This window comes from Acomys russatus, chromosome 17 (genome assembly GCF_903995435.1).
Source record: "Acomys russatus chromosome 17, mAcoRus1.1, whole genome shotgun sequence".
NCBI lineage: Eukaryota > Metazoa > Chordata > Mammalia > Rodentia > Muridae > Acomys > Acomys russatus.
Window position 1 is genome coordinate 44,884,568 of NC_067153.1, and position 20,527 is coordinate 44,905,094.

The following is a 20,527-nucleotide window of genomic DNA, read 5'->3' on the forward strand; positions in this document are numbered from 1 at the left end:
AAATGATTTATTTACTTGTGTATATGAGTGCTCAGTTTTTACACACACCAGTAAAGGGAATCAGATTCCATTACAGATGATCGTGAGCCACCATGTGGTTGCTGGGAATTGAACTCAGGACCTCTGGAAGAGCAGCCCGTGCTCTTAAACTGCTGAGCCATCTCTTCAGCCTCCAAACAATTAACGTTTCATGGGATGATCTTCCTACTCAGCTCATGTCCCAAAAGGAAAAAGCTCCTTCTCCTTCTCCACACTGCCTTAAATACCATTCAACTCAATGCCCCTCCCATCTACTTCCTGTGCCTCTCCCTGTCTATCCTCTGGACTTCCTCTCACTCGCTACGTTTTTTTATTTTTTTTCCCTATATTCATTTCTTGTCAATCTGATGCTTGCTCTGCTTCTTGGCCTAGGATTAACTTTTGTTTAATCCTGTGTACAGAAAGTTCTTGGTTTAATGGTGTGTGCTAGAGCCGAGCAACACCATAAGTGCTTATTTGCAGTAAACAAGAAGCTCTAGGATCAAAGCCTGAGCCACACCACAGTTAGAAACAGGTCTTTACCGGTCACAGTCTCGGGGTTCGGCTCACAATGGGATCCCATATCCTGCAGCACTTCTCATCCGCTTGGCCTGGAGTCTGATGACAATGACTTCCTCACACTGAAAGGCTATAAACCAATTAAAAAGGGGGAAAAGCACAGCCGTGAGGGCCAAGGGAAGCCAGACACAGGTTTCTAGAGTCCTCTTGCAGTGAGGTCACACAGGGGCTGTAGCTCCTCCAGCCGTCCACTGTGAAGACAAACAGGCAGTGATGCCTACTGAGGAGGGTTTTTTTGTTGTTGTTGTTTTGTTTTGTTTTTTTGAGACAGGGTTTCTCTGTGTAGCCTTGGCTGTCCTAGACTCACTTTGTAGATCCGCCTGCCTCTGCCTCCCGAGTGCTGGGATTAAAGGTGTGAGGAGGATTTTTATGGTCTCCTGTAGAGTTCTGCCTGGAGCAGGGTGGTCAGGAAAGTCCCTTTGCCTCCCACATTCTAAGCTTCTAGCTCCTGGAAGGAAAGCAGGTGCTCAGCCTGTACATACTTTGTTTGCATAGTTTAGTCACAACTACTCTCATGTACTCTCATTGGTTCTGGCAGGAGTAGGCCCAACACCCTGCTTCCAAACCTAGCCACAGGTCAGCTGTGTAGGCAGGTTGATCCAAGAACAATGGCTTTTGGCTTGTTACGTTAACTGTTTGACAGACCCAGCCACGAGAAGTTCATGGTGGTGAAGGAAACATCTCTTGCTGTGTCATGTGACTGTCCAAAGCAGATAAGAGCTTTTGTTCCTGAGTCTCTGTGTTAGAGCTGAGTGTCACTTGGCGGACTTCACGGTGGATTCTTTACTCTGTTTTCACCTTTGTTATTCAGAGAGCCTGTGCTATAGTCTACAGTTCTCCTTCTGTCTGGTGCTATGAAGTCTGCCGCCTGTGATGATCTGGGCTTGTGCCCGCAGACCTGTAGGCTGGGTCCTTTGGTCTTCTCAGTGATGTGACTGGGACACTTCTTTCTGTCTCTCTAGCTTCTACTCTCCAGAGATGAGATTCTGCAGGTGGCCAGCTCCCACTGCATCACCGCAGTGCTGGTCCACTCCCCTGCAAAGTATGCTGTTGCCTTCATTCACGCTGACATCCCAGGTATGGGAGCCCTCTAACCTTCTTCTCTGGGGGCTTCAGAATTCTGACTAGAGCCTTGAGGTCGCAGCAGCAGCAGCAGCAGCAGCAGCAGCAGCAGCTTTGCCAGTTATCTTTGATAACTCATGCTGAAAGGAGAGACCAAGTGTATGTAAAGTCGGCTTGCTAACATCTGCTAGACGCGAGCAGTTTGCTGCTGACATTTGCCATTACTTTGACCTTCAGGGAGAGTCTGCCTGAGACAAGAAGGGCAACCGTTATGTCCAGCAGCTGGTGGGGCCCTGGGAAATAAGCCTTGCGATTATTGCAGATGTCACACACTGCGGCGCCCATCTTGTTATTCTAATTTTTTGTGGGTCAGGATTTGAGACCCAGAACCTTGCACATGCCAAGCAGGCCGGCACTCTGTCACCAAGCGGAGTCGCCAGCCTGTCGTTATTTTAAAGTTAGGGGATTGATTATTTCTAGAAAAGAAAACACACTTATGTGCATGGAGACAATTACATGGTACCCACCAGACCAGTGTGGATACATGCACCCCTTAGAGGAGGTGGGAGAGTGTGGTATGTACACAGATTGGAGGGTTGTAAATGATTATTGAGGGGAGTTAAGGCTCAGAGGAGGGAAATGATGTTCTAAATCAACAAGGCTAGTCAATCTGCAGAGAGGCGACGTGTGGCGGGGAAAATGGATTCTCAGAGTTTTTTACTTCTGAATTGTGCTGGCATCTGTCTGTCTGTCTGGAGAGTTTGAAAACCCGAAGTTTCAGTCTCTGCAAAGTAGAAATGGCCTTCACTGTTACTTCTGGTCTCTTAAAAAAAAAAAAAAAAACAAGGCCAGGTGTGGTGGCGCACGCCTTTAATCCCAGCACTTGGGATGTAGAGGCAGGTGGATTGCTGTGAGTTCGAGGCCGACCTGGTCTACAAAGTGAGTCTAGGACAGCCAAGGCTACACAGAGAAACCCTGTCTCGAAAAACCAAAACCAACCAAACAAAACAAAACTCCTTCATGGCCCCCAAGGACACCTTGAAGGTTTATCTGTGAATTGTCGGTTTCTGATAGGGAAGGATGTGTGAACAGACAGAAGGAAAAAGAAGCGATAGAGTTCACAGCCCTCATGTCAGCTTAAGGACCATGATCTCCAGCTGCCACTTACCTTCTCTCCTCTCCCCGGCCAGAGTTCCTCTTTGAGCATCTTTCATCTTCCAGCGAAATGCTTGTCTGGTCCTGCTACAACTGCCTGATACTCCTGGCAGAAGAACCGCTCTTCTTCTCCACCTGTCACACCGTGTACGGTTGGTAACGTGGGCCTGTGCTGACTCGAGGCTCACGGGCAGCAGCTTAAGGTTGGGTAGCAGCCGCAGAGGTGGTGGAGGGGCTGGCATCCATGTCAGGGGGTGTAAACACTGAGGCGTAGGCGGTTCTGTTGAGACTCCTTATCGAGGGAGGGGCATTCTCATTAGCCACTACATGAATTTCAGCTTTATCTTAAGCGATGTCAAACAGTTAGACTCAGCCTTGGAGTCAGTCCTTTGGAAGCCCCGACATCTGTCCATCCAGTTAGTCTCAAGATTTTCTAGTTCATCTGCAGTGTCTTGGAACTGTTCTTTGCCCTTCCTAATGATCTTTGGTTGGGAGTCACAAAACCATATCCAGGATTTTAGACTGGGAATAGTCAATGCCTGCCTCTGCCTCCCGAGTGCTGGGATTAAAGGCATGCACCACCCCTGCCCAACTATTTTAGTTTTTTGAGACAACTATCTCCTGACTGTAGCCCTGGCTGTCCTGGACTCACTTTGTAGCCCAGGCTGGCCTCAAACATAGAGATCCACCTGCCTCAGCTGAGATTAAAGGTGTGTGCCACCATTGCCCCTCTAAATTTTGTTTTCTGTTTCTTGTCTGTGTTGGGTACCAGACTGGGGCCAGGAAGTTTAGAAATATATAACATGGTCTCTGTTCCCAAGAAAGGGAAGAGAGAGTCGGGTCGTGGTGGCACACGCCTGTAATCCCAGCGCTTGGGGAGGCAGAGGCCAGCGGATCTCTGTGGGTTTGAGGGCAGCATGGTCTACAAAGTGAGTCCAGGACAGCCAAGGCTACACAGAGAAACCCTGTCTTGAAAACAAAACAAAACAAAAGACAAGAGAGAGAGAGAGAGAAGAAAAAAAAAAAAAAAAAAAAAAGGAAGGGAGAGAGATGTGAACAGGCAATTTTAATACAAGTTCATTCAAGATCTCCTAAACAGAAGCAAAGGGAGCCAGGGGAGGGTCACACAGCTCTTCCTGGATGGAGCACAGGGCTTTCTGAGGTAGCAGAGGCTGGACCTAATTCTTCAAGGAGGAAGGGAGTGTGCTAAGTGAGGAGGATGTGTCTTACTCAGTAGGTAGTCACTAAATCTTGAGTCTGTGCTGGATGCAGGGGAAACAGAAAGAAAGAGATGAGGACTTGACCTTGAAAATCTCACAGCTGGGTCCCGCCCACTTCTCCTGCGGGTGGCTGAACCCAGGGCTTTGGTACGCTAGGCAAGCACGCTGTCGCAGAGCGATAATAGTTCAGCCTTGCCAGAGTCATTTCACAAGGGCCCTGTAGCTATAGGTCCTATAGGAGCTGTTTAGAGTGTGTCACCTCTCCTGGGTGGTTAATGGAAGAAGCTGGGAGCACTGAGCCCTGGTCTGTGCTGTGTTACCCTGACGTAGGGATCGAGGCAGTGGTCAGGAGCCTACAGGGAGGCATGCAGATGACCAACACGGAACTGCACAAGCAGGGCCTGCTGCTCTTCGCTGAAATTCTGACTCGGTGAGCAAAGAAGTGGGGTGGGACTGGTAAAGGGGAGCTGAGCATTTATTCCTGGAGGGGCTGGAGAATGAGCCAACCACTCATTTCTTGTCTACCGTTTTATAGGCAGCCAGAAGAGATCAGGCTGTTCACAAGCTCAGCCATGTGCAGAGACGCCAGCCGCACCCTCCAGGAGGCGGTGAGCAGTCCTGTGTTAGATGTAGCCGCCGAAGCACTGAGAGCCATTTCAGCTTTTCTGAGGTAAGAGGCAGCGGCGGGCTAACCTGAACGTATCTGCGGGTCTGTGGATCCCTGGGAGTCCCCAGGGTTGCTCATTGTCATCATCACTGTCTTTATTATTGTTGAGACCCGGTCTCATAGTTTAGCCCAGGCCGGCACAGAACTTACTGTGTAGCCTAGGTTGGCCTCAAGCAATGATTTTCCTGTCTCTGCTTTCTAAGTGGTATGAACTCCACACCTGATTTCTTTTTCGTCTTTTCTTTCTTTTTTTTAAAGACAGGTTTGTTTGTTTGTTTAAATATAGCCCTGCCTATTCTGGAACTTACAATGTAGACCAGGCTAGCTTTGAACTCACAGAGATCCTCTTGCCTCTGCCTTCTGAGTGGTAGGATTAAATTGCTGGGATTAATGTGTGGCTTCTGTTTGTTTCCTTTTTTTTTTTTTTTTTTTTTTTTTGAGACAGGGTTTCTCTGTGTAGCCTTGCCTGTCCTGGACTCGCTTTGTAAACCAGACTGGCCTCGAACTCACAGTAATCTGTCTGCCTCTGCCTCCCGAGTGCGAGGATTAAAGGCCTGCGCCACCATGCCCGGCCTGTTTGTTTCTTTTTGAGGCAAGGTCTGGTGTTGTCCAGGCTGACCTCAAAGTTGCTATGTAGAAGATGATGACCTTGAATTCCTTAGCACCCTGCCTCAGCCTTCTGACTTACACAAGCCTGTGCCACCTCGCTCAGCTAATTTTGGTTTTTGAATCCATATTTCTTGATTCTCATACTCTCAGCAGTCCCCATGTTCCCCTTCAAGCCCTGTCTAATACTTTTCAAGGTCAGTTGGGCCGGAGCTTCGGAGCTTCGTTTCTACATTGTAAAGGTTGTTAACATTTATGGTTTCTCCCTTCCTTATGTTTTAAGTCTTTGTGATTCGCCTCCAGGGTGGTTCTAAAAATTGAAACAGAAAAAAAAAAACCATTTACATTACAATAACTTGGGTCTATCTCTCTTCCCTTTTGTGGCTCCTGGATTTGAATCTGTAAATCTGGAGCCATGAATCCCAGGGTGGGTGGGATGAGCAAGCGAGCCCCTCACTCACGGTGCCAGAGGCATAGGCAGAGTGAAAGTGAGGCAGGTGGGCTCCCCCGCAAAGGCAGAGAGGTCTTGCACAGACAGCCTGCTGAGAGAGGCCGCAGGAAGCAGCTTTTAAGCAGGTGGTGGCCTTGGAGCTGTGCCAAGAGGGACCAGGGAAGGCAAGTTGTGGGAAGACAGGGAAGTGTAGGTGGGAAAGCATGGGGCTCCCAAGGGTGCAGCAGCGGGTTCAGTTAGCAGGTTACAGCAAGGGGCAGCACTGTAGAGAGGAAGGTTAGAGGTCCAAGACGGACAGGGTGGTGAACCCTGTAATCCCAGCCACTTGGGAGACTGAGGCAGGCAGGCTGCTTGAGGTCAGCAAAAACCCAAAAGCACGGGCTGTCAGGATGGCTCAGTGGGTGAGAACACTCGCTGCATTAGCCAATAGCCTGAGGCCCCAGTCCCCAGAAACCCCTGTCGGAAGGAGAGGCTCTCCCCTAAAAGCTGTCCTCTAACACCTCACATGCACGCTGATGTACTCACACATAAATTACATGCAATAATCAATAATTTTTAAAGAAGCAGTCTGCGCAACATACCCTGTGTCAAAAAACCAAGCAAAGAAGAAGAAAGGTTTCCAGAAATAAAGGACAGGAGAAGCCGAGCCTAAACTATGTGCATTGACTAAGAACTTTCTAGAAGGCCAGATAGACCCTTCAGTGTCTAAAAAGGACCCAGGAATGAGATACAATGCATTGTTCCCTCGTTTCTGTACTGAGTTTAATAGAATCCTCCCGATGTTCATACGACCTGTGAGCATTGTCTTAGGACATAGAGCTTCTGTGGACATCTCCAAGTCGTACAGCAGGGGCGGCAAACTCAATGACTTCTGTCTACATTATGGGCTGGAATGGTGGCATTTACCTGTAATCCTAGCACTCGGGCATTGGAGACAGGAGGATCAGGAGTTCAAGACCTTCTTCAGCCACATAGGGAGGGTTTGAGATCATCCCTGGCTGCCTGAGACACTGTTTCAAAACAAAGCAAGCAAACAAAAACCATCCAGGTAGGATGGTGCAATGGCTGTAATCTCAGCACTTGGGAGATGGAGACATTCCCCTACTCCAACTAATACAGTGACGGGCGGGTGGGCATTTGTCAATTAACATAGCCTAGTCTCTTGCCAATCTAGGTCTCAACCCGGAGAGCGCTCGCCGTCGGGATGGCGGAAGGCGGAAACCAGTGCCAAGTCAGGGCATGGTACTTCGCAGCTCTCTATATTTTGCCCATGTTTGACGAAACGGGTGAGAGTAGAGGTCTGATCTCCAGAGGGCACTGGTATACGCAGGGCTGTCAACCCTGTGATCGGCCCCTATGTGGCCACTGATATGCTCAGAGCTTAACTGAGTGCTCGGCCCCAGCCTGGCTCTGGATAAGACTGACACCTTTTGGCTGGAGGTGGGATATTGGGTGTCAACCCACATGCAATCAGACATGCTCCCCAGGAGGCCATTAACAGCAGGCAATGTACCTCCTGTGCAGTGCTTTGCCTCGCACCCCGAACGTGATGAGAATTAGGGCTTAACGGCTGTCAGCCAAGCCTAAGGAGGCTACCTGGCCTTAATGGCAAGAAGGCATGAATAATAAGGGCATGGTCTCCGTCTATGTGGACACACCAGCCTGTATTAAAAAACCCGACTGTACAGTAGAATGAGGGGAGATTTTAGGGAGGAGCCACTAAGAGGTGTCTTTGCGGAGTCCTGCCAGCCAGCGGCCTCCTAGCCACTGCTTTTTGTCCAGGGCCCTGAAATTGAGGGGGCGGCCAAACGAGATTGGCCCAGGGTTGGAGGAAGTCCTGGGTGTAAAGTCAGCTGGGGGGTCTTCGGTGTCCAAGCGATGATAATGGACCTGAACAGAGTTGATAGCCGCATCCACCTGTGCTTTAACAAACTGGAAAGGCGGTTAAGGGCCCAAGGACCAAAGGAGAGGAGAAGAATAATGCCCACAAAGGGTCCCAGAAGGCTGGGCAAGAGGGTGGTGAGCCAGGGGGAGGAGGAGAACCAGTTCTGATACCAGGACTCCTGTTTCTCTCTGGCTCGCCGGCGTTCCTCCAGGGCCTTGGAAACTTTGTCAAGGCTCTTTTGTGCTAAGCCTGTTTTACTGACATAGAAGCAACATTCCTCTTTAAGAGCAGCACAGAGCCCCCCCCTCCTTGAGGAAAAGGAGGTCGAGGCCTCTGCGGTTTTGAAGAACTACCTCTGCAAGGGAATTGAGGGAGTCGGAGGGAGGGAGCTCGCAGAAGGCCACAGGCAGCGAGAGGGTCCCATCTTCCGGAATTAGAACTGTTGAGGTGGTGGCACAGAGGTCCAGTCCTGGGCTGGGGAAAGGGGGGGCCCGGACAGAAGGCGAATTGGCAGGGGGGAGGGGGAGTAAGGGCAGTGAAAGGCTGGCTGGCAGCTCTGGAGTCTGCTGGATCTGTCCCGTAGCAGGCTGGAATGGAATCGGGCGAGGGGCCTGGGACTGGCCCCCATAAGAGTTTCCCGAAGGCGGGGGGGGGGGGGAGAGGGTTACCCATGGCATCCGTTGGGCGCCACTGTTTTCGACCCGCGGGTTCAGTTATTCGTGGAGTGGCGAGGAGGGTCGCGACCTGTGAATAAAGAATAGGGCGAGAGAAAGGCACGAGCCCAGGAAAAACTTTGCTTATCGAGGGCCGTTTATTGTAAGGGGGTATCCAAATTTATAATAAGCTTCTGAAAGGGCGGGGGTGAGAAGGAATGCAATGGAAAGTTACAAAATCTTCTGGGCCAGGCCCAAGGACAGCAGGTGTGGAGTGGGGCGACTATACAGAAGTCTCGATACACTGAATGTTCTCTTTCTCAAGGTCAGGCTGGATCTTTGTGGTAGCCAGGCAGAATAATTATCTCAAGTATGCAGACAGCTGTGGCTTTCAGCCAGCAGGGCCTCTCAGCCACTGGGGCAGGTCAGGCAAGGTCCTATGGCTCCTGACAGAGACAAGAGAATTTCTGAGAGTTTTGGGCTAGCCTGGGCTACATAGTGAGTTCTAAGTCAGCCCAGACTACGGTGTGAGACCCTGTTTCAAAAAGATTGGGGTGGGGGATGGGGGTTGGGGGGTAGGGCTGGAAAGATGGCTCAGGGGTTAAGAGCATTGGCTGCTCTTCTAGAGGACCCAAGTTCAGTTCTCAGTGCTCACGTGGCAGCTCGCAACTGTCTGTAACTGCATTTCCTGGGGATCTGATGTCTTCTTCTGGGCCCTAAGGTTACCAGGTACCACATGTACACATACATACACGCAACCAAAACAAATGTATGTATAAAAATAAATAAAACTTTAAAGGGGGGGTGGCAATTTGGTCATGTAGTGACTCAGATGGAAGAAGGAGGCAAAAGGTGCCATTATAAAGATGAGCAGAAATTTGAGCAATGCCAAGGAATGCCAAAAATTGCCGGCACCCACCAATAAGCTAAGACAAGGAAAGGTTCTTCCGAAGATGCTTTAGAACTGCAGCCAAGTCCAGCCTTTTATTTTTATTTTATTTTATTTATTTATTTTTAAGTCCAGCCTTTTAACATTGTGACAAGACATTGCCATCTACAAAGCTCCGCCTCAAGAATGTCATGGTGAATTTTTAAAAATCTCATATTTTAAGCATTATGGTTGATTTAATGTCAGCGTGTCAGAAATTAGAATCACTTGAATAGGAGGCCTCCGCTGAAGGACGGTTCTGACCCACCCTGATCATGGGTGCCACCTTCTGTGAACAGCTCGGAAAACAGGGGGTGTGTCGGGAGGGAAGCCTTTTCCCCTTTATCCACCTGGCCTTCCCCCTTGCCTGATGCGATCCCCAGAATCCCTCTGCGATATTCTCTGCTGTTCAGCTTCGTTCTGTGAGAACAGAGGGTGAGCATGCGCAGAAGGCTGTGCATCTTCCTGGGGCCGGCTTACCTCTCTGAGCTGCTGCTTGTCTCTGTGGGTGCAGGAAGGACCATCAGAGCTCTCTGCCTGTGCAATACGGGGCGCTGCGGGCCTTGCTTGAAGCCATGCTGGATCGATGTGTGGAGTTTTCCCAGACCCCTCTGAACAGGAGGTCCCTGGTCAGTGACTTGCTGCTTCTGGAGCCCCTGCTCTAGTGTCTGTCTGTCTGTCTGTCTGTCTTTTTCTCTCTGTCCTAGGACTGTAAGCATGCATCACCATGTCTATCTTAATTTATTAGTTTGGTTCCCCCCCCCTTTTTTTTTTTTGGTTTTTCAAGACAGGCTTTCTCTGTGTAGCCTTGGCTGTCCTGGACTCACTTTGTAGACCAGGCTGGCCTTGAGCTCACAGAGATCCTCCTGCCTCTGCCTCCTGAGTGCTGGGATTAAAGGTATGCGCCACTACCGCCCAGCTATTTGTTTGTTTGTTTGTTTTCTTTCTTTCTTTTGTTTTTTATTTTGTTTTTTTGAGACGGGGTTTCTTTGTGTCCCCTTGGCTGTCTTGGACTTACTTCATAGACCAGGCTGGCCTTGAACTCACAGTGATCCACCTGCCCCCCGAATGCTGGGATTAAAGGCGTGCACTACCATGCCTGGCTGGTTGTTTATTTTCTAGTACTGGGGACTGAACCTAGGACCTTGTATATACTAGGCAATTGCTTTACCACTGGGCTATATCTCCAGCTCTCCAATTTGTTCTTCGAAGAGCAATTTGTACATCACCTTATCTTCCATGCCAATTTACAGGCTTAAGAGGAACTTTCTCCATTTTGGTGGATCAAGAAACTGAAGCCACAGGGGCTAAACGATTTTCTCTAAAGACCAAATTTTCCAAGGACCTTAGTCAACAAGGTTCAGATCCACAATCCCTTGTAGTCAGGAGCCTGAGGTAGGAGGATTGAAGAGTTTGAAGCCGACCTTGGCTGCATAACATGTCTCAAAATAACTAGTGTGGCTATTTACATTTTTCTTCTGTTTTTGTTTCTTTGCTTTTGTGCTGCTGGGAATCAAATCCAGGGCTTCATGGGTAAAAGGCAAGTATTCCCACTAAGCCACATGGCCAGCCTCACGTTGCAGGTGTGGTAAACATTCTCACAACCTTGTTATTGATGACTGGATGCCTTAGGGTCTTATAAAGAATCTGACTGAAGTGCACTGTGTTATAACTATTGGCTTTTAGTAGCTCATAGACGTAAGATATCAGGAAAGGCACTCTCGGGGTGAGTGCTGTGTTTTTCAGGAGTATGTTTCTCATACTTGCTGGGGTGAGGAGTACCTTGTGCTATGGACAGCAACACGGGCATCACAGCTACTTAGGCTGTCGTTCTCCAGCCTGTGACAGCTTTCTGTACATAATGGACCAAGAGCCACTCTTGAGGTCCTTAGGGGCATGGGCTAAAGTTGTCCCCTCTGCTGTGTTTTAAATAAGCTACTCAGATTTGTGGTAATATGCTCACGGTCCCTTGGAAAGTTAGGTGTATTCGAACAGCAGACTGCAGTGACAGTGGAAGAGGTGCGTGGCATCCAGGTGGCTGGCATGTGGAGTGGGCGTGTGACTGACTTATGAGCTCTCCTTTCCTCCTCACCCCAGGGCCACGCTTGCAGCAGAAACTCAGAGAAGGCCACTCTTCGGAAGGGGAAATTCCTCCTGAGCACTCTGGAGGGGTTTAGAAACGCCTGCAGGTAAGGGGCCCTCTGCAGCCTGAGGCCAGAGCAGAGCCTGGTGGGGCTGAGGCAAACGGCAAAGCAGCACTTGGCTTCTGTTGCTCTCCAGAACTGTGAAAGGACTTTGTCTGGGGTTGGGGTACGTGGAGGAAGTTTGAGGATGCATAGCTGGGGGCAGGACACTTCTAGATTCCCACAAAACATCCTGGTTATGGCGTTTGCCACTGTACCATGAGGTTAAAACATCTTTTAACATCTGTTTATTTCTATTTTACGTGTGTGCTTGTTTTTCTTGAATGTTTGTGCACGCATTGACCATGGAAGCTAAGAGATGTACCAGTTTCTCTGGAGCTGTAGTTAAAGAAGGTTGATAGTCACCGTGTGGGTGCTGGGAATTGAACCTGGGTCCTCTTGAAGAGCAGCCAGTGTTCTTAACCACTGAGCCACTTCTTCAGCCTCCATGAAGTTATGTTTTATTCATTTCTGTTCCTCCCCAAGACTAGCCTAATGTCACTCTTTTCTAAACACGTTTATGTAAACAGATGTGGATTTTTGTTGTCGTTTATTTTTGTTTGTTGGTTTTGAGACCTGGTTACTGTGTGTAGCCTTGACTTTCCCGGACTTGTTTTGTAGACCAGGCTGGCCTCAAACTCACAGAGATCCACCTGCCTCTGCCTCCCTGAGTGCTGGGATTACAGGCTTGCGCCAACATGCCCGGCACGTAAACAGAAGTTTGTCATATCTGCTGTGTGACAGACCTGCCCATAAGGGGCTGACAGTCCCCGAGGGAAGGAACACTTGTGAATTCTTTAAGTTATGTAGAATCCAAGGAAGGTGTTACAGGCAGAGAGAGCAGCATTGGGAAAGACAAAGAGATGTGCACTAGCAGATAGCAGTAGATGCTGGGGTGTGTGTGTGGGGGGATACACATGGGGTGCAGAAGAGCCATGTGTGATGGGGCAGCAGAGACTTTGAAGGCTGTGTAGCCCTGGCTGTCCTGGAACTCGCTCTGTGGACCAGGCTGGCCTAGAAGTCTGAGATCCACCTACCTCGGCCTACCTGCTGGGATTAAAGGTGTGCGCGACCAGCACCCAGCTCATTGAGGACTCTAACAACTGCCCCCATCGGAGGGCGCCCCACCTGAGGGTGGAAGTCCTTTCCTGAATTGGGAGCTCAGCCTTCAGGCTCATCCTTTCTTATGGTGCATTTGGGTTACGGCAGGAAGCACACACACACTGTCTTCTCAGGTTGGCTGTGGAGTTCCAAGGTGAGCCTTCCGCCCAGGAGAATCCCTTCACAGCGCCCAGCGCAGAGAAGGAAGACACCTTGGAGGCCTTCTCAGAATTTCTTCTCTGTGCCTGTGACTCCCAGTGTATCCCTATGATGATGGTAGGTCCCCCTCTCCAGGCAGCATGAAACTTAGGGACTCCTCACGTGGCCCTTAGGGCATTAGTAATACTATTCTTGCAGTCTCCTTTACTCTGGTTATAAAAATAACGTGTGTTTCATTATAAAGCTAATAATTCATCTGAAGAAAAAGTTGAAACCAGTAATAACCAACTAATATGCAGGTTATGCATGTTTGTGATGTGGTCGCTATGTAATTTGATCCTCCCTATGGCCCTGGGAAATGGGTACAGGAGTGTCCCCTACTATCTCCCCTGTGCCCCAGACTTTACACATATTAAGCAAGAGTCTGTTATTAAACTATACTCCTTAATTTTTTTAAAGATTTATTTATTATGCATACAGTATTCTGCCTGCAGGCCAGAAGAGAGCACCAGATCTCATTATAGATGGTTGTCAGCCACCATGTGGTTGCTGGGAATTGAACTCAGGACCTCTGGGAGAGCAGTCAGTGCTCTTAACCTCTGAGCCATCTCTCCAGCCCTATACTCCTTAATTTTTAAGTGTCTTTTTCCTACTGTTAGAAAGCAAAAAACAAAACAAAACAAAAAACCCAAAGACCAAGAAGAGATTTGATACCCTATGAGCATATACAGGGGGAGGAAATCCCCCTCAGGAACAGTCATAGGGGAGGGGAATAAGGGGAAAATGGGAGGGAGGGAAGAATGGGAGGATACAAGGGATGGGATAACCATTGAGATGTAACAAGAATAAATTAATAAAAAAAATTTTAAATAGTTTTTTTTCCAAAAACTAAAAAAATAATAACCAAAACAAACCCAAAGACGACAACAACAACAACAACAAAAAAAAAAAAAAAAGAAAGAAAGAAAGAAAGAAAAGAAAGAAGAAAGAAAGGAAAAGAAAAAGAAAGCACTCGGGAGGCAGAGGCAGGTGGATCGCTGTGAGTTCAAGGCCAGCCTGGTCTACAAAGTGAGTCTAGGATGGCCAAGGCTATACAGAGAAACCCTGTCTCGAAAAACCAAAAAAATAAAAATAAAAATAAAAAAGAAGGAAAGAACATCACAGGCGGTGGTGGTGCATGCCTTTAATCTCCACACTCGGGATGTAGAGGTAGGCAGATCGCTGTGAGTTTAAGGCCTGTCTGGTCTACAAAGTGAGTCCAGGACAGCCAATGCTGCACAGAGAGACCCTGTCTTGAAAAACAAACAAACAAACAAAAAAAAAAAAAAAAAAAAAAAAAAAAAAAGAAAGAAAGAAAGAAAGAGCCGGGCGTGGTGGCGCACGCCTTTAATCCCAGCACTCGGGAGGCAGAGGCAGGCGGATCGCTGTGAGTTCGAAGCCAGCCTGGTCTACAAAGTGAGTCCAGGACAGCCAAGGGTACACAGAGAAACCCTGTCTCAAAAAACCAAAAAAAAAAAAAAAAAAAAAAAAGAAAGAAAGAAAGAAAGAGAAAACTAAAGGACTGCATGGCCAAGGTCTCCAAGGTCCCAGCTGTTCACACATAGGAAGTAAGACTCAGAGAGAGGAGAAGGTGGCGTCTAAAGGCATGCAGAGTTAGCCGGATGCTGAGCACGAGCTAGATACAATACAGACTCCTTTAGCCTTAATCCTGAGGTGCTAGGTCAGTGTATCCCATGTGTCTCAGGATCACATGAATTAAAAAGTGGGTCTCTCTCTAGACCCACACTTGTAGAGTTGAGGGCAGGTTTTCAAGATGCCCTTTGCTTCATTGGAGACTCAGTCTTTCATATTCTTGCTTCTGGTACTTTCAGAGGTACTCGGAGGAAGCCACGCACCCAAACCTGATGGAAGTTTTCCTCTCGATTCTGCACAGCCTCTTTGTCATCGTGCCCCACATGAAGGTGAAGTTCTCCAAGAAGCTTGGTAGGTGGCGGGTCATTGTGGGTGTCTGTGGGGAGGTGAGCAGCTGTTGAGAGTGCTCAAGGAAATATCTGTTAGATTGTCTGTCTGTCCTGTTCTCTGCCCACTGTCGAGTGGTAGGTGTGTGTGTGTGTGTGTGTGTGTGTGTGTGTGTGTGTGTGTGATGTACCAGGCGATACTAGAATGTAATTGAAAGAGGAAGGAGATAATTGGCCATCCAGCTCTCACCCTGAGGCAAGCATTTGTTAGATGTACTTATTCCCAGCCTGTGAGGTACAGATAATCAGAGTCTCCCAGATACTAGTGACCCAGGCTCCATGATTGTGAAACCAGCTGACACCAGCACCTGGAAGTTTTTATGGCAAGCCTGGTCTAAGTGGCTCTGCTTTCTTCCCACTTCTAGCTGACTCGTCATTCATACGACTGACCCTGGAGCTGAAGGCCAGGTTCTGCAGTGGCCAGAGGTATGTGTGGTCTCTGGCAGAACTGAACAGCAAGGGGCCAGGGACAGTTTTGACGTGACAAGCTGGAGTAGCTGGTTGGTGTTTTAGTCGTGGGACCCTGGTGTGTTGGAAACTGTCAGCATGGCCCAGCACCTGACACGTGAGCTCGGGGAGCTCCTGTGAGTTTGGGGAGCTCCTGAAAGTTCAGTTTCACCTGCCGTGGGAAGGCCTTGTATAAGCAGGCAGCAGTCACGTCAAAGCTCGGAGTGCCCTGGCCTAGTTTCTGTGGCTGTCACACAGGGCTGTGGTCCTGACAAAAACAATTTAGGGGAGAAAAGGGCTTCTTTCAGGTTACAATAGGGAAGTTAAGGCAGGTCCTTCAAACGGCTAGTCATGTGGAACCTACCACCAAGAGAAGAGAAAAGCGAATGTGTGTGTGTGCTTACTTTTTTGTATTCTTTTTTGAGACAGGGTTTCTCTGTGTAGCCTTGGCTGTCCTGGACTAACTTTGTAAACCAGGCTGTCCTCAAATTCACAGAGATCTGCCTGCCTCCACCTCCCCGAGAGCTGGGATTACAGGTGTGTACCACCATCACCCATTTTCCTTCTTTTTCTTTCTTTCTTTTTTTTTTTTTTTTTGTTTTGTTTTGTTTTGCTTTGTTTTTCCAGACAGGGTTTCTCTGTGTAACAGCCTGTGCTGTCCTATACTTGCTTTGTAGACCAGGTTGGCCTCGAACTCACAGAGATCCACTTACCTCTCCTGGGATTAAAGACTTGTGCTACCATGCCCGGCTGCTTTCTTTTTTCTTACACAGTTCAGGGCCCCCTGCCTAGGGACGGTGCCACCCACAGTGGGCTGAGTCTCCTTACATCATTTAACTTAATTAACACAACCTTCGAAGATATGCCCAAAGGCTGTGTCAAGTTAACAATGAAAGCTAAGCATCACAGGTTCTCGGAGATCATTCATGTAATCTTATTTAAATGGAGACACTGAGGACCTCAGAGGTGAGACAACACAATATTTATCAATTTGGCATGTCGCCAGCCTAGCAATTTCAAAGGATCAAGTTTTGTTCATAGTGGCCGTCACTGTTCCAGTGTCTAGTGTTGCTAGTTTTATAGATCACCCTTCTGCTCGGTCCCATCTTTGATCTGCCACTGTCCCGACCTTTCACAGTGGCCAGTGTCATGGGTGCCTCTCCTTCCATAGTTTTGAATAGAACACCAACTGCAGGAAGAATGTACAGGAATCTATCTCGGCTCAAAGTCAAAATTGTGATTCAATTTCCTCCTTCTCCTCCTCCTCTTCTTCTTCCTCCTCCTCCTCCAACTTTTTTATGTTTTCTGTTTTGCAAATGCTCCTCCCCAGGCTGGATTTGTGGCAATCCTCCTGCTTCAGCCTCCCAGTGCTGGAATTGCAGATATGTGCCACCATGCCTGGCAGCTCCTTGCATTCGTCGTGCTCCTTAGCCCCCCACTGCTTTTTTTCCTTCTTTTTGTCTGTATGTTTTGATAGACTTCCTTAAAATAGTTTTTGATGAAAATTTTCATGGTCCCTTATGGGTCAAGTGGCTATCACAAGTGTGACAGCTGGTTTCAGATTCACTTTTATGTGCTTTTAAGTTTTTATCTTGCTGGGCAGTAGTGGTACATACTTTTAATCCCAATACTCGGGAGGCAGAGGCAGGTGGATCCCTGTGAGTTCGAGGCCAGCCTGGTCTACAACGCAAGTCCAGGACAGCCAATGCTACACAGAGAAAACCCTGTCTCGAAAAACCAAAAAAAAAAAATTTTTTTTAATCTTTTTTTTATGTATCTGTGTGTGCCTATTTGCCTGTCTGTGTCCAGTGCCCAGAGAGGCCAGAAGAGGGTGTTGGAACTGGAGTTACAGGTGGCTGTGTGCTGTCCATCATGGGAACCAAACCTGGGTCCTCTGCACGATCAGCAAATGACCTTACCCACTGAGCCATCTCTCCACTTCCCCTCCCCCACTGTTTACTGTCATAGCCACCTTAGGGTCTCCTCTCCTGCAGCCACAATTAGACTGTCACTGGGCTCTGGTACAAGGCAGTGGCGTCTTAGCACGCAGTGGGATTAATGCTGCGGGAGCCAGAGCAGTAACGCTGTCCCTTTTGTTCTCCCTCCTCCCTTTAAGTCACTCATCCCTAAACCAGGTGTGTTCCAGTTTCCTCTACTACCTGTGCCTCAATCTCCTCATGGCTCTGGAGAACACAGAACCACCCTCCCAAGAAGGTAGGATTAAGTGACCTGGCCACTCCCGAGTCCCAGGACAGTTTCAGTCAGGATGCCTTGCCGGTTGGCAGTGTTACGAGCCAAAGCGATAAGACCTCCGCTTGAGCTGCACTGGCGGGTTCTAGAATGTCTCTTTGGGAGATGGGATGATAGTATAGAAAGCGATGGAGCCAAGGCTCTGGGGATGTAAGACTCTTGGCATCCTTGGGCAGGACCCTGCAGCTTATCAGGCCTAAAACCTCTCCCCGGTTGTCTCCTCTGCACCACCCACACTAACGCTTTGCCGGTCTACATCCAGCCCAGAACACACAATCTCTCAAATAGTCTGTTCCATTTCTTTGTCCATTCATTCCTGAAATGGTTTTTGTACATCCACTGTTTGCCAGGCTGTATTCTAGGTGTTGGTGAAAGAACTGGCGAGACCAAGCCCCTTTCTCCTCCAGTGAGTAAGGTGGGCACTGTACAGTAGGTACCATGCCTGGGATGGGTAGGACTATGAGAGAAATAGAAGTAGGCAAAGGGATAGAGGAAGACAGAAGAGAGGAGGCTGTGCTAGTTAGGGGACCAAAGGAGAGCCAGGCAGAACCCGGGCAGGAAGAGCAATGGGTTCAGGCCTTGTGCTAAAAGTCTTCTCTTCTGTAGAGTACTTACTGGGTTCTCCCCTAAGCCCGGGAGGCACAGGCAGATAAAGCAAGGGTTACAGTGCTATTTCCTGTGAAACACCTTTATTCTAGACTTCACAGTTGGCGTATATAAGGCAGGCAGTGTTCAGTGTACTCACTCAAATATTATCCTGTCCTAGCGGGTTAGACTTGGTATTGAGTACGTTTCTTCTTTTACCGCGATGAAGAGTCTGTGTCACCCCCTACTCCCCTGTCTCATCCATCCTCTTTCTCAGATACCATGTTGAGACAGATAGGAGTCCAGGCAAGCATTTCCGTCACTCCAATCATGACTTGGCTCCTGGGTCTTTCCTTACACTGGCCGCTTTGGCCGAGTGTTTCTCAGCAGTCTGCCCGCCAGCTAAAACTTGCAGAGAGAAGACCACAGTGCCTGTGCTATGGTGGCCCGAGACTGTAGGCAGCCTCATCACCTTGGCCTCTTACCTTGGCATCAGTCGTCAGGGCAAAAGGAAGCCCCTCTCACCCGTTCCCCAGGTCTCAAAGTGCCGGGAAGAGCGGTAGACTGACTCCGTTCTCGCAGCCTTATTTTCTATTCCTGAGTGAGGCGTGTGTGACGCTCGGGGTCCTCATCTCTTTGTCCTATTCATTAGGGAGCATGGACTTGAATTGGAGTTAGGATTTCTGATTGGCCTCTGCTGCCATGCTGTTTTGGGGATTCCCTCTACGCCTTTAAGACTTGGCCTTAGCGGGACAGATCTTTCCGCTGGCCTTCAGCTTGGGTACCTGCTTCCAGTCTCTCATTGTCCGACTGTCTCCGCTCACTGCTGAGGTATCCATCTGGGGGACTTTTAGCATCTTAGTTCCTCCGGTCTTCAACTGTGGTCCTCTCATATCAGTCTGGGTAGCAGCGGTCTTTGGTGAAATGTGGAAAATAAGGGTAACTGTGGTAAATTTTCCAAAAAGGTTGAAAGGCTCTTAAGGCTCTTTCCTTGTCTCTTCCTCTGCTATCCTTCTTTGTAAAACAGGTTCCATGAGAAAACCAGGATCTCTGACCCCAAGAGAAGACATGAGTGGTTTTTGTTGTTTTGTTTGGTCTCACTCTGTAGCCCAGGCTGCCCCTGAGCTGTCTACTTCAGCCTCCTCAACGCCATCCGGCTACCTTGCCAGGATGCGGCAGGAACTGCAGGCGCCACCACACCCTGCTGAAGTACCTATTCGTCAGTGTTCAAGTTCTTTAAGCAGCACTGGGTGTCCTTTGCAGTCAGGCTGTGAATTATCCGCACAGCCTTATGGTTCCCGATGCCCCACGTCTGTTCATACTGATGGCCACCATAGCTGGCCGGAGTTTCTCTCTCCACACAGGAACGCAGCACTGACCATTTGTCCTGCGATGGCCTGTCTTATCTGTCTCTTCCTTCAGGGGCTCGGGTAGGCTTCACAGTCTGATCTAGAGCAGTTACTCAGTGAACAGACATCAGAGGAGTGAGTGAATGAATGAATAAATGCTTGAGTGAATGAATGAATTCATTAATAGATGTTGTCTGTGTCCTTCCACATGTTAAGTTCACTCTTTTTAAAAATAATTTATTTATTTATTATGTATACAGTGCACATTATATCACATTATAGATGGTTGTGAGCCACCATGTGGCTGCTGGGAATTGAACTCAGGACTTCTGAAAGAGCAGTCAGTGCTCTTAACCACTGAGCCATCTCTCCAGCCCAAGTTCACTCTCTTCTGATAGGCTGGAAGCTCTTTAGGGAAGAGGACGCTCCAGTTCCCTCTGTGCTACCCGTGGTGCCGGGTGTAGCGTCTGTGTGCAGCAGTTCTCAGTGTCATTACCTGCTCTCCTGTGTTCTCTTTGTGGCCTTCCCCTACCTGCTCCCTCCCAGAGCTCTCTGCAGTGTCTGAGTTCCTACAGCACGGGCTGCCCCAGATAAGCAGCAGGACCCCAGAAAGCCTTGCCCTCCTGTCAGACCGCCAGTACGTGGAGGCAGCTGCACGTCAGAGGCAGTTCTGCATTCTGCTCCTCTTCTACCTGGCTCACACCCATGATGACAGGTCAGTCCTCAGGGCTGGGGGCTGGTGGCGAGCCCTAGGGCTTCTGTAATGGAGATTTGTCTGTGCGCATGCATCCATGTGCATCTCCATGTGTGCACTTGAGTGCTTTTGTAGTGCACGTGCATGACAATGCGTTGAAAGTCTGTATAGCACACTGTTTGTGCATGGTGTTATCGGGCTGTGGGCACGCTGGGGAAGGACGCTGAGTTGAGGGAGGATGGGGCCAGGCAGGGTAGGAGGCTCCACGGGCTCGGCAGCTCTGCCTTTCTCACTCAGGCTCTCCTTGGTCAACAGGTTTGTCCCCGAAGCAGAGTTATTTGTGGCTGTGCAGAGCTTCCTTTTGTCTCTGCAGGACCAGGGTGAGTGCCCCCCACCAGTGGTCTTCAGAGCCGCCATCTATCTGCTGGCAGTGTGCCAGGACAAGGACAGTGTCCTGGGTGAGGTATGAACCCGAGTGCCCCGGGCCTTCCTCCTGCGCCTCTTGACACTAGCGTTC

General features: G+C 49.0%; 1 protein-coding gene across 1 annotated transcript in view; it reads left to right on the forward strand.

Annotated features, from left to right (window-relative positions):
• Positions 1 to 20,527, forward strand: part of Mei1 (meiotic double-stranded break formation protein 1) — a 51,895-nt gene that overhangs the window by 10,972 nt on the left and 20,396 nt on the right. Inside the window, exons 8-19 of the mRNA XM_051160043.1 lie at positions 1,560 to 1,674; positions 2,850 to 2,966; positions 4,365 to 4,464; positions 4,570 to 4,704; positions 9,739 to 9,853; positions 11,322 to 11,413; positions 12,643 to 12,784; positions 14,539 to 14,650; positions 15,051 to 15,111; positions 17,249 to 17,346; positions 19,863 to 20,031; positions 20,326 to 20,473. Of these exons, the coding sequence (XP_051016000.1) occupies positions 1,560 to 1,674; positions 2,850 to 2,966; positions 4,365 to 4,464; positions 4,570 to 4,704; positions 9,739 to 9,853; positions 11,322 to 11,413; positions 12,643 to 12,784; positions 14,539 to 14,650; positions 15,051 to 15,111; positions 17,249 to 17,346; positions 19,863 to 20,031; positions 20,326 to 20,473 (1,404 nt within the window). The remainder of the gene's footprint in view (positions 1 to 1,559; positions 1,675 to 2,849; positions 2,967 to 4,364; positions 4,465 to 4,569; positions 4,705 to 9,738; positions 9,854 to 11,321; positions 11,414 to 12,642; positions 12,785 to 14,538; positions 14,651 to 15,050; positions 15,112 to 17,248; positions 17,347 to 19,862; positions 20,032 to 20,325; positions 20,474 to 20,527) is intronic.